At 44.9% G+C, this 12,127-nt stretch overlaps 1 protein-coding gene across 5 annotated transcripts in view; it reads left to right on the forward strand.

Annotated features, from left to right (window-relative positions):
• Window positions 1–12,127, forward strand: part of DIAPH1 (diaphanous related formin 1) — a 107,898-nt gene that overhangs the window by 93,540 nt on the left and 2,231 nt on the right. For 2 of the 5 annotated variants that reach the window (XM_055285866.2, XM_055285861.2), the window contains 7 exons: window positions 66–167; window positions 398–637; window positions 757–886; window positions 1,639–1,763; window positions 2,885–3,049; window positions 3,173–3,308; window positions 5,102–5,188. In XM_055285866.2, the coding sequence (XP_055141841.1) occupies window positions 66–167; window positions 398–637; window positions 757–886; window positions 1,639–1,763; window positions 2,885–3,049; window positions 3,173–3,308; window positions 5,102–5,188 (985 nt within the window). Of the gene's footprint in view, window positions 1–65; window positions 168–397; window positions 638–756; window positions 887–1,638; window positions 1,764–2,883; window positions 3,050–3,172; window positions 3,309–5,101; window positions 5,189–10,389; window positions 10,443–12,127 lie in introns of all 5 variants that reach the window. The other 3 variants (XM_055285864.2, XM_055285859.2, XM_055285863.2) reach the window with 2 other exon arrangements.

Here is a 12,127-nt window from a genome sequence, read left to right on the forward strand (position 1 = left end):
AAGTTGTTTAGGCTTGAGTTGTTAGCGAATCCCCCTCCAGCTGAGATGTCTCTTCTCTCTTTCAGAACCTCATTAAGCAAATGCCAGAGCCAGAGCAGTTAAAAATGCTTTCTGAACTGAAGGATGAATATGATGACCTGGCTGAGTCAGAGCAGTTTGGCGTGGTGGTGAGTGAGGCCTGTGGCAGTAAGCGGTTCTCCGCCTGCTGTATTCCCCTCCCCTCTAGAGAGCAGCCTGGGCATATGCTCCTTGCCGCTTGTCTGTTTTTGAACCTGTCTTAATCGCTGTCTTCTCCCTGCTCTGGAGCTGTGATCCTCCCATAGGAGGCTCAAGCCTGTATCTTTTTCTGACTTCGCCCTCTTTTGACTGTAATGGAACTGCTTGTGTTCTCTACTAGATGGGCACTGTGCCCCGACTGCGGCCTCGCCTCAATGCCATTCTCTTCAAGCTACAATTCAGCGAGCAAGTAGAGAATATCAAGCCAGAGATTGTGTCTGTCACTGCTGCATGTGAGGAGTTACGTAAGAGTGAGAGCTTTTCCAATCTCCTAGAGATTACCTTGCTTGTTGGAAATTACATGAATGCTGGCTCCAGAAATGCTGGTGCTTTTGGCTTCAATATCAGCTTCCTCTGTAAGGTGAGCCAAAGAGTTAGAGCAGGACAACACAAGGAAGGTTGCAGCCTCTATGAATTCAGTGTTGGCAGGAGACCATCTTGGACATGTCAGGATTTAACTGTTTCTCCTCTTTCTCTAAGCTTCGAGACACCAAGTCCACAGATCAGAAAATGACGTTGTTACACTTCTTGGCTGAGTTGTGTGAGAATGACTATCCTGATGTCCTCAAGTTTCCAGACGAGCTTGCCCATGTGGAGAAAGCCAGTCGAGGTGGGGCAATTTGGAATGAAGCTAGAGCCCAAAAGTCTCTGCATGGGGAGGGAAATAAGACACAGTCTAGATTTGAGAGCATTTTCAGTTCAGACTATTTCAAGTGGAAATGAGATAGGATTTAGGCATGTTGCTAAGTCACAAGGGCAGAGCGTAAGGCTGAGGAGAGATCTTTATGTGTAGAAATAGGAAGCACTCTCTCTTCCTAAGGAAACACCAAACACCAAAAAACAGCTAGAAAGGCAGGTGTTTTTAGTCTAGGTTAACAGTTCTTTTCATTAAGAAAACATAGACTACATTAACAAAAATTAGGCCTCACTGTCCTGGAACTAGACAAAGAAAAGGCAGCATTCACTGGAAATTGGAACAGATTTCTGCCCCCGCCTCTATATTTCTATGTATATCTCCTTCCTCCCAAACCCTGTTCTCTAAAATAAATGAGACCAAGATCTCAGGGGATTTCATAGATTCATGTTAAATTAAATGAAGTCTCTCTTCTGTTCCTAGTACTGCATACCTTGTGAAGGCTGGAAGTTCAATGATCAGATAATTTATAGTCTCACTGGAAAGATGAAAACTTAAGTATGTGACACAACTAAAGTACATAAGGAACTAAAATTATTAAGTACCAGAATGTGTGTATAGACTGAAGCTGTGCTCTGAAAGGTGAAACTAAGGGGTGTTGAGGCTGGGATTATTAGTAAGCTCTTGCTGTCTGTTTTTATGGTGTTTTTGTTTATTTTTTTTTTTAGTTTCTGCTGAAAACTTGCAAAAGAACCTAGATCAGATGAAGAAACAAATTTCTGATGTGGAACGTGATGTTCAGAATTTCCCAGCTGCCACAGATGAAAAAGACAAGTTTGTTGAAAAAATGACCATATCCTCTCTTGAAAGGAGGGAGTTGTTCCCTAGGAAGGGAAAGAAAACTTCCTGTAGTGGGGGAAAAACAGGATATTTAGGGCAATATGCAATTTTTTTTCTCTTAAAAAACTTTTTCTTTAAATACATAGATTTTTGGGTTTGTTAGTATTTTGAGACAGGCTCTCTCTGTGTCACCCAGGCTGGAGTGCAGTGGTGCTATCACGCCTCACTGCAGCCTTGACCTCCTGGACTCAAACGATCCTTATCCCCTCAGCCTCTTTGGTAGCTGGGACTACAGGCATGTGCCACCAGGCCCTGCTAAACTTTTTTAAACATTTTTTTCTTTAGAGATGGGGTCTCACTTTGTTGCCCAGGCTGCATAGTTCCTGAGAGCATTCCATTGTTGTGGAGTAGAAGCAAACCATGCAGATCAACTATAAAAGTCCCCCCAACTCCCCTGCCTCTACCCCATCTCCACTACACACGCTCACACATGCTTCCCTCTCCTTCCCCTCCCCAAAGGTAACCACTGCCACTGGACTTAATTCTGATTTGCACCTCATACATTTATTTTAAACAAAAACTGCATTGTATTGTGTTTTGCACATATGTCTTGGCCATGTTTCCATAATAGTATTTATAGAAAACCCCCTTTTAGGTCAAGAGATTGAGACCATCCTGTTCAGCATGGTGAAACCCCATCTCTACTAAAAATACAAAAAAATTAGCTGGGCGTGATGGTGCGCGCCTGTAGTTCCAGCTACTTGGGAGGCTGAGGCAGGAGAATTGCTTGAACCCAGGAGGTGGAGGTTGCAATGAGCCGAGATCGTGCCACTGCACTCCAGCCCGGCGATAGAACAAGACCCTGTCTCAAACAAACAGAAAAACCACAAACAAACAAAAAAACAACCGTTTAAACTGCCACCTTCTTTTTTTATAGGTGTACCATAGTTCATGGTTTACTATTCCCCTATCTAGGGGTACCTATATGGCTTTGGTTTTTACTGTTATAAACAGTGCTGTATTGAACATCCCTTTGCATGCCAGTACTCATCTTTGAGTAATTCCTTGGGCTAGAGAAGTGGGTCTGCTTCTTGGTCTTGGTCTTGGTCTTGGTCCTTTACTCCTTGGCTGCACAGCTTTGTGAAGGATGCACAGGAACAGTATAACAAGCTGCGGATGATGCATTCTAACATGGAGACCCTCTATAAAGAGCTGGGCGAGTACTTCCTCTTTGACCCCAAGAAGTTGTCTGTTGAAGAATTTTTCATGGATCTTCACAATTTTCGGAATATGTTTTTGGTGAGCAAGGGATACTTGCTGACTGGATCTTTTGTGGGCATTTCTCATTTTCCCCTGGGTTCCTGTTGGCTGGTAGTAGGTATACAATGCCCATGTGTTCCTTCCTCCTCTTCCCTGCCCCAGCAAGCAGTCAAGGAGAACCAGAAGCGGCGGGAGACAGAAGAAAAGATGAGGCGAGCAAAACTAGCCAAGGAGAAGGCAGAGAAGGAGCGGCTAGAGAAGCAGCAGAAGAGAGAGCAACTCATAGACATGAATGCAGGTGAGGAGTGAAGACGGGTTGATGGGCTGCGATAGGAATGTTGGAAAGACTTCTCTGCCTAGAGTCTGGAGGCAGAGTCTCATGTCTGAGCTCACCTCCTGGCAAATGATTTTTGGCAGTCTTCTACCTCCGAGATCCCGATGCCGGACTTTAACCCCAATTCAGATACATTCGCATTCCAACTTGCCCTGATAAAACTATTACCTTTTCTCTCCTTTGCTGGCTCTTGCATTCTCTCTCATTCCCCTGTGATTGTGGTATTGCTGTGATATATACTGTTTTCCTTCTGTCCGTCCAAAGGTTCCTCTGGCCTGTTTTCATTCCCTCCACTAAATCTTTCGGGTTTTTTTCTCTAAAATATTTTCCTGACGCTCCTCCCATCTTTTAATTGTGGCGTGTCTTCCCTTTCTGCTTATTTCACAAAGTACTATGTCCCTAGTACCCTAGCCCAGTTGTACACACAATTAGATTGTAAATGGATTGAACTTTTGGAGTGGGTGGGGAGCCGGTCACCCTCTTCTTTCTTCAGCAGAATCTCTGTTTCACTACCAGAAGCATGTCTTTGTTGAAACATATGGTTTCAATTACTGGCCCTCTGTTTCCTGTCTCTGCTTCTTTCCTGCTGCAGATTCCCTACCCCTTCGCCCCCACTGCTCTCTCTGTGGGCAGCGGAAATACAGCATACGCTGCTCACACAGCACTGAGCTGTTGCCACCCTCCTCCAAACCTGAGGGGCCACGAGCCTTCTGCAAATGAAGAGGTGTTCACAGAGCTGCTGAGTTTGTTAGGAATCAGTATTTTACAGAGCACAGGCACAAGGGCTGCTCTGATACCTCTTGCTACCAGGGACTTTTTATACTTTTCTGTAAAGCAATTTCCTTGCCCTTAGTTGTAAGCCACAACTTTGTAATGCTATTAAAGCCCACACCAAGTATCCTTCACCTTCCCCTGGGACTCCAGAGTTTGTCCCCAGGTACTGGCTAGGATGCAGTGGGGGAAGGTGGAGTCCCACTGACATGTGGGATGAGGGCTGCACACGGTCAACAGGTGGCGTAATGGACCTTGCCCAGTTTCCACTACCCGGGTCAAGCAAATGAGGGTGGAATGTAGGTCAGCTGCACTGATGATGCTCAGCCAGCAGGTGGCGCTGGGAGCAGTGAGCCCCAGCCTTGGATCTGGCAGCCTATGGACTTTTTGGGATTTCACAGCTTCAGATTTCACTACCCTAAGCTGTTGCCATGGAAACCGAGCCAGGCTAGAACAAGGATTCTACATTAACTCTTTGTATTCCAGCCAGGCTGCTCCTCTTAGATGCAGAGGACTTAGACATCAGGAAGACTTAGCCACTGGAGGCAGTACTTCTCTTTGATCAGTGGTCTTTCCTCAGCCCTGCTCTGAAACCTAACCAGGCGAAACACTTTAGGATAAAGAGGGAGTGATATAGTTGCTTACTAATTTCACAATCGTAGTCTCTACTTATCCTGGTCTTGGAGTTGGGCAGTTCTGTAATTTTGTTGCTAGTCCTGATTGGGGTGGGGAGGATGGCATTGTGGGAAAATATCCCAAGGTCTGCATTGGATAATAGGCAATGAGATCTTTTAACCATTTTTGAGCAGATACAAGTAAACATGAGCGTGTGAGACTTAAGGCTGAGCTCTCTTTGTCTCTTCTTAGCTGCCAGCTGCTATGGGAGAGGGGAAATCAAGCAATAGCCATGCATTTTGTGTGGGGCTTGATATTTGCCGTGCTGCTCTGGCTGAAGAGTTCACATCTCCATTTGTTCTTTATAACAGAGGGCGATGAGACAGGTGTGATGGACAGTCTTCTAGAAGCCCTGCAGTCAGGGGCAGCATTCCGACGGAAGAGAGGGCCCCGTCAACGTAAGTAAGCACATGGAGCTCATCCTGGGTGTCGAAGGGGGTGAGGGCTCTCTACTCCTGCCAGTCCGAGGCTAAAGAGCAAATAATGATGCTCTAAGCATCTTCTTAGTCCCTGCATCAAGAACGGATTATCTAGTCCTCTTCTTCCCATGTTACAGAGTAGCGACTTAGAAAACTGGGGTTTAAGGGACTGGCAATAAATCAGTTACATTGGATTATGCCGCATTTCTCTCCACTCTTGAAGCAGATATTTGGAACAAAGGAACTGAGCTGCAGGACCCAGGGATTTGAGTGGGCATTTGTGTGTATGAACAAAAGTTGATCTAAATACAAAATGTATGTTAGGTATAGATTGAAATTCAAAGAAAAAATAAGTCAGAGTCCTTACTCTGGACTTCACAAGCAGGAGACATACATAGAGAGAACTAATAATAGAAAGTATAAAATTTTGTAGACAAGTTTAGGCATCATTATTCCCAGATAGAAAAATATAGAGGAGCATCTCAATTGGAGGATTATGCCGTGTCTGAAAAGTACCTTTTCCTTGAGTGCAATTAGCCTCTATTGCCCTTGCCTTCCCCCCATCACTGCCCTGCAATCTCCTTTCACGTCCTTTGGAAGATCTAAGTGGATTACATTGAGCTAGAGATTCTAAAAAGAATTATGGAGCTAGGACAAATGATCCAGGCATTAGTATGGGAGAAGATAATGAAAAGTTCCCTTTGAGGGAAGCTTACAGTGGCCAAGAGACTAATTCAAAAGAAGGTATAGGCAAGGCTTTCCCTCATGTGGAGTTGACCTGCACTGTCGTGTCTAGTGAAGGTCTTTTGAGGCTAGGAGTGGTGGCTTCTTTACTAATTTGAAGAGTGGGAATTACAAAAAAAGGCATCATTAAAGGTTTCTACTTCAGAGGGACTTAAATCTATGTTCCCTGTTTCTTGGCTGTTGCATTGTGTAGGCCCATTTGATAGTTATACTTTGAGATTATTGTAAACAGAAGGAGTTACACAGCTTGCTTTGGCCAGTGCTTAGCTGTTAATATAGTGGTATCTGTAGGGCCTGTAGTACCTGCCACAGCCTGGAAAGGGGGACCTTAGAGCATGCTGGCCTATGTAAACTCAGTATTGTGGCCCAACAACAGCCATCACCGTGAGTTTCATCTGTAATGGCTGGCTGCCCATTTCTACCTATACTCTGAATAACCAGAGTGATAGTCCCTTCTGAGGGTTCTCCTTTATGACTTCAGAATGTTCCCCAAACTGAAAGCTCCCGAGTCAAAGTTCTTACCCATTTTCTGGCATTCTCTGAGTACAGGCTTTCTAAAGGCGGGGAGAAGTGGATATGAAGAGCTGAGTACTCTCTGGGCTCGAGCATTTAGTCTTATAGATAGGTGTTTGCAAGGAGAGTACAGCTAGAGGTACTGTTACTCCTGTATTTCATCTTTATAGGTTCTTACAACGTTATTTCCTACTGACCACACAAGGTGATGTGGCCTTAACATTAAGCATTTCTAGCCTTACAAAAATACATTGCATCTTATTGTTTTTGTTTTTGTTTTTGACCCTGTCAGCTAAGTGCCTACATCAGACTTTTGGTGGGGAATTCCCTTGTAAGCCTCTTCCTGTGGAACTGTACTAGAATCCCAGATGCTTCCTGTACACAGGTAGCCAGACATCAGTGGCTTCCCTCTGCTGGGGAAGCCCCATTCTTCACTTCTTTCCAAGTGGAAAATCAGAACTCACAGGTGGAGGAAGGAGGAATTTTGTTGGAAACTAACCTTCCAGCAGAGGACCTGAATTAGTCAAAGTACTCTCGCCCATGCAAGAGGGAATAGGAGGAGACTTATACTGGGAGATACTAAATTGGAAAGTAGGTGAAATGACCATTACATATATTTTAGGTGGCTCTAGCCTATAAGCTTATCTTTCTAGGCTCTGGGTCCACTTGAATATATCTGGGAGAATCTCAGGGGAGACATTCGTAGTTATTCTGGTAACTCTTTAGACCTTGGTGCATTCACACATGTAAAGTGATGTGATGTGGCCTCACATTAAACATAAACAGGAGGGTAGCCATCAGAGTAGATTACAAAGAACACAGGGCTAGGTAGGGATCAAAAGACCTAAAGTCACATCTAGTTCTGATGCTGTCTGTGTTATCCTAAGCAAGTCACTTAATGTTTCTGGGACTCAGTTCTTCAGGTATAAAATGAGAGTTGGACAGGAATGAATGGTCTCCAGGGTCCCTTCCAGCTGTAATATTTTTTTGTGCAGTGACAACAGGATTAAGAGGAGAAGAGGAGAGAGAGGCTGGACTTAGATGGCCCCATTCTCAAAATACAAAGGCTCCACTGGCTATAGGTTTCTGTATGCGGCTACTGGATTTGGCTGTTCCACCCCTTGCCTGGCTGTCTCTGACTGTTCCTCTTGGCTGATTGCTTTGAGCTAAAAAAACAGAGGCACTGTGGAGCATATCTGCTTCATAGCCCTCCTTTTTTCCAGAGAGGCAGCTGTCCCTATTCAAAGACACTAGCTTTTTCCCTAGAATTTAAAGGAATGTTAAATTCTTCCGGTCTCTGGAGACCTGGGGGAGTGACCAGTATACAAAGACTCATTGAGGAGTTCGAAGAGGAGAGTTACTATCAGGCTTGGTTCATTAAAAGCAACATGTAAACTCCTGTGATCTGCAGGGTGTGGGAGAACAATGGTTTGAGTGTCAAGGGGAAGAATCCATGTGATTGTATTACATCTGCTATTTCAGGCCCATGACTGAGTCAGCTTGTGGTTTTAATGACTCAACTTTATCTCCATGTCTGAATTGTGGCCTCTTGTATACAAGTCATTTGCTCACTGGGATAAAAGCCAAGGGAAGAAAGAAATTCAACTCTTCCTTTCCTTCCCTCTACCATTCCCAGCTTCCCTATAAGCTCCATCCATCTAATAGAACCATAGAGTTGGAAAGGCTCTAAAGACTTCCAGTGATTAGTATCTAACCTGCTCATAGGGAAAGGAATTAAAACCAGATAAGGTGACTAACACAGTGAAACTCTGTCTCTATCAAAAATACAAAAAATTAGCCGGACGTGGTGGCAGGCACCTGTAGTCCCAGCTACTCAGGAGGCTGAGGCAGGAGAATGGCATGAACCCAGGAGGCGGAGCTTGCAGTGAGCCGAGATTGCACCACTGCACTTCAGCCTGGGTGACAGAATGAGACTCCATCTCAAAAAATAAAAATAAAAAACAGATAAGGTCTTGCCCAGGTCTACATGGCTATCTAATGACAGAGCACTATAGCCCACTTCTGTGACTCCAAGTCCAGGCCTGTTTCCCCTCAGCCTGCGTGATTGAACAGGAGACGGCAGTGAACCCACAGTATGGGCTGGAAATATTCTTTCATACCTTCCAGCAAGGAGAGTCTTGGACATGATGACATTGCTTCAGGAAGGTGCTCTCATAACCACCTGTGTTAGTCTATTTTGTGTTATTATAAAGAAATACCTGAGACTAGGTAATTTATAAAGAAAAGGGGTTTATTTGGCTGACAGTTCTGCAGACTGTATAGAAAGCATGGCGCCAGCATCTGCTGTTGAGGCCTCAGGAAGCTTCCAATCAAGGGGGGAGAAGGTGTATCACAAGGCGGAAGTGGGAGCTAGAGAGATGCCAGGCTCTTTTAAGCAACCAGTGCTCGTATGAGCTCATTACTGTGGGGAGGGCACCAAGCCACTCATGAGGGATCCACCCCATGACCCAAGTGCCTCCCACTAGGCCCCACCTCCAACATTGTAGTCCACATTTCAGCATGAGGTTTGGAGGGGTCGTACATCCAAACCGTATCACCTCCTATCTAGAGAAGGTTGCTAAGAATATTTCCTATACTACTACTTATTCTCCCCCCTACTTTTGTAAATAGGACAAGAAACATAATTAGGAGAGTTTGAGACAAGAATGAGTTACTTAGTGTGATGATGATTGCCCCATCTGTCCTAGTTTCCTCTTCCCTAAGGAAGCTTATTTTATTAACAGGAGCACTTCCTCTTTAATAATAGTTCCTAGGCTATGTTTTATAAAGGTCTTTTTTCAAATCACTAACCTTTTTAAAACTTGCGTTATATGGTTGATTTTGCTGGTGTTTTTATCCTAGCCCACCCCTAACTTCTAGGAATCTGTCCTCAGAGAGCATTCACCAGTATCTCAACATTGCTCCCTTTTCCCACATAGCCCGTGGGACTGTTCTCTTGGAGTTAATGATCCTCCCTGATCATTAACTCCATCTAGTCAAAATATTTATCTGGTTCTATGGCTACTTTTCAATAGTCTTATAGCGAGTGAGTAAGTTGGGGGAAGCATGGGGAGGTCAGTTTTTCTTGACTGTTCAACCTGCTGAGCATAACGGTGACTGAGTGCAACGCTGGGAGACCTGTTCCAACAAGAGCGTTCTCAGCCCCTGACCTTAGGCCACATCACACCCTCCGTGGTGTATAGGCTTTCAAGGCTTAAAAGGGAAATTTTGATCTTCCCCCTGCCTACTCTCTGCTCCTGGTTCTTATGAAGTTTGTAATACATCAGAAGCTTCTTGAGTCCAGAGAAGTCTAGAAACACCACTTGGTTGGGTACAACTGGTATCTTCTTATTTTGGAGGAAGAAACCACAGAAAGCAGCAGCTTAAGACCTACCACATGGGAACTCTGCCTTCTCCTGTGTTGCCCAGGACAAGTGGCCCAGTGTTCCTTTTACCAAGGTCTGGAGTCAGATGTTATTTCAACATATATATATACCACTAGAGTTACACACACATACACACACACACACTCGCACGCACGCACAGAGTCGCAGTGTCTTCTCAACTGCTGGAGACTGAATTCAAAGAAATAATAAAATGATAGGAAACTACTACCCTTCTGGATATGAGAAATGGGGTCTAGAGAGGGAGTACTTCAGAAGAGAGTGGAAATGTAGAAGGCCTGAGGAAGATTTTGGTGGTAAGGACAGTATGAGAAATGTACACATGTAGACCATCATAGTCACATTCATGTAGGCTTCTTTTCCTCACTTGTCTCAGTCACGGGGCAGTAGTTTATGTTCATAATCCAATAAGTCGTTTTGTGAAATTCCCACAGTCTCGGTCACATACCTATGATCTGTAACTAGATAAGTCCTATGGCTGTCAGTCAGAGTCTTCACTATTCTTTCTCCTCTTGGTAGACAACCTCTTGTGCCCCTGGGAAGTAGAGGAGGAGGAGGAGACCTTTAAATTGGTAACCTGTGTGCATGCTGTGTGTTCCCTGCTTGATCTATGGGCAGCCTCTCCTGGGATGAAGACAGTAGCTCTGGGTCATGGCTCTGCAGGGAGAGAAGACCTGGTTAAGACTTGGGCTTTGGCAGGCTGTGGTGTGTAATCCCAGAACTTTAGGTTCCAAGGTGGGAGGATTGCTTGAGCCCAGGAGTTCAAGACCAGCCTAGGCAACATGGAGAGACCCCATCTCTGCAAAAAAATACAAAAATAGCCAGATATGGTGGCGCATGCTTATAGTCCCAGCTACTAGGGAGGCTGAGGTGGGTGGATCACTTGAGCCTGGGAGGTTGAGGCTACAGTGAGCTGTGATTGCACTGCTGCACTCCAGCCTGGGCGACTGAGATTCCATCAAAAAAAAAAACAAAAAAAGACGGGCTATCTGATCCCGTTTGGCTTCTGCCTACCTAAAGCTTTTTGCTCGTCCAAAAAGCCGCTTCGTTCCAGTCATGCAGCTGCCCCAGTCTTGGTCTTCATTTAGGAGTGCTCGGCTCTTTCATCTGGTCCTGCTTCTAAACATTCCGGTACTGCTTTCTCCACTCCAGCTTTCCCAGATCTCCAGGAAGTCTTTTTTTTCCTTTCCAATTGAGATACCATTTACATAGCTAAAATTCACCTTTTAAAAATGTGTAATTCAGGGGTTTTAGAATATCCACAAGATTGTATAACCATTACTACTATCTAATTCCAGAACGTTTTCATCATCCGCAAAAGAAAAACTTCATAATACCCATTAGCAGTCACTTCTGATTCTCCCCTCCCCTTGCCTCTGGCAACCACCAGTCTATTTTCTATCTTTGGGTTTGCCTGTGCTGGACATTTCATAGAAGCTGACCCATAACATATGGCCTTTCGTGTCAGGCTTCTTTCATCCTAGACAGCTCTTTGTGTATACACAGTTGCTCTGTGCTGTTCTGGGGCATGGGAGGAGGAGACATCATGAGATGGGCATGGTCTCAAAGAGTGGCCTTCCTGCTGCAGATACTGGTGCCATAAGCCTAGATACCATAAATGAATATGAGAGTCTTGGGGATGAAACCCAGCAGTTAGAACAGAAACTCGTGGATTGATTTGGTTCTTCTTTTCTAATCTGGGATGACAGCCGGAACTTGACCATCCCTCAGCCACATGGGCGAGATTTCTTGGTAGGGGTCCTCTCCTGTCCATCTTGATCCCAGTTCTGCTTCCCTGACATAGCTTTTATTACTACCTCCCCCACCACGCCACCCCCACATACTCTACACACCTTGTAGGGCCCTTGGCATTTGTATTACGGCTGCTACCTTTGAAGGGGTGGGAAAGAGCTAGGGCATGTGGGCATCCGTTGTTGGAGGAACACGTGGGAGTGTGATGCCAATGCGTGGCTGCTGTTCCTCTTTGCAGGAGTCTCTCCAGCCACTTATGGAAGGTCGCCTTCTGCTAGGGACAACCCTCCCAGGGCTGACTGAAAAGTGTTTTGGCCTAGGAGTTTCCTGGGACCTGCCAAGAAAAGAAAAATAATACTATGTACTAAGCTTTAGTCTATTGAATTCCAACATCCCTATTACGAGAAAATAGACTTTGAGTACTTCATCTCTCCCTAAGTCACATAGCTAACACTTCAACCCAGTTCTGTCTGTCCGTCTGTGTTCAAACTTTGTGCAATTTTCA

The sequence above is a fragment of the Symphalangus syndactylus genome, chromosome 7, assembly GCF_028878055.3.
Source record: "Symphalangus syndactylus isolate Jambi chromosome 7, NHGRI_mSymSyn1-v2.1_pri, whole genome shotgun sequence".
NCBI lineage: Eukaryota > Metazoa > Chordata > Mammalia > Primates > Hylobatidae > Symphalangus > Symphalangus syndactylus.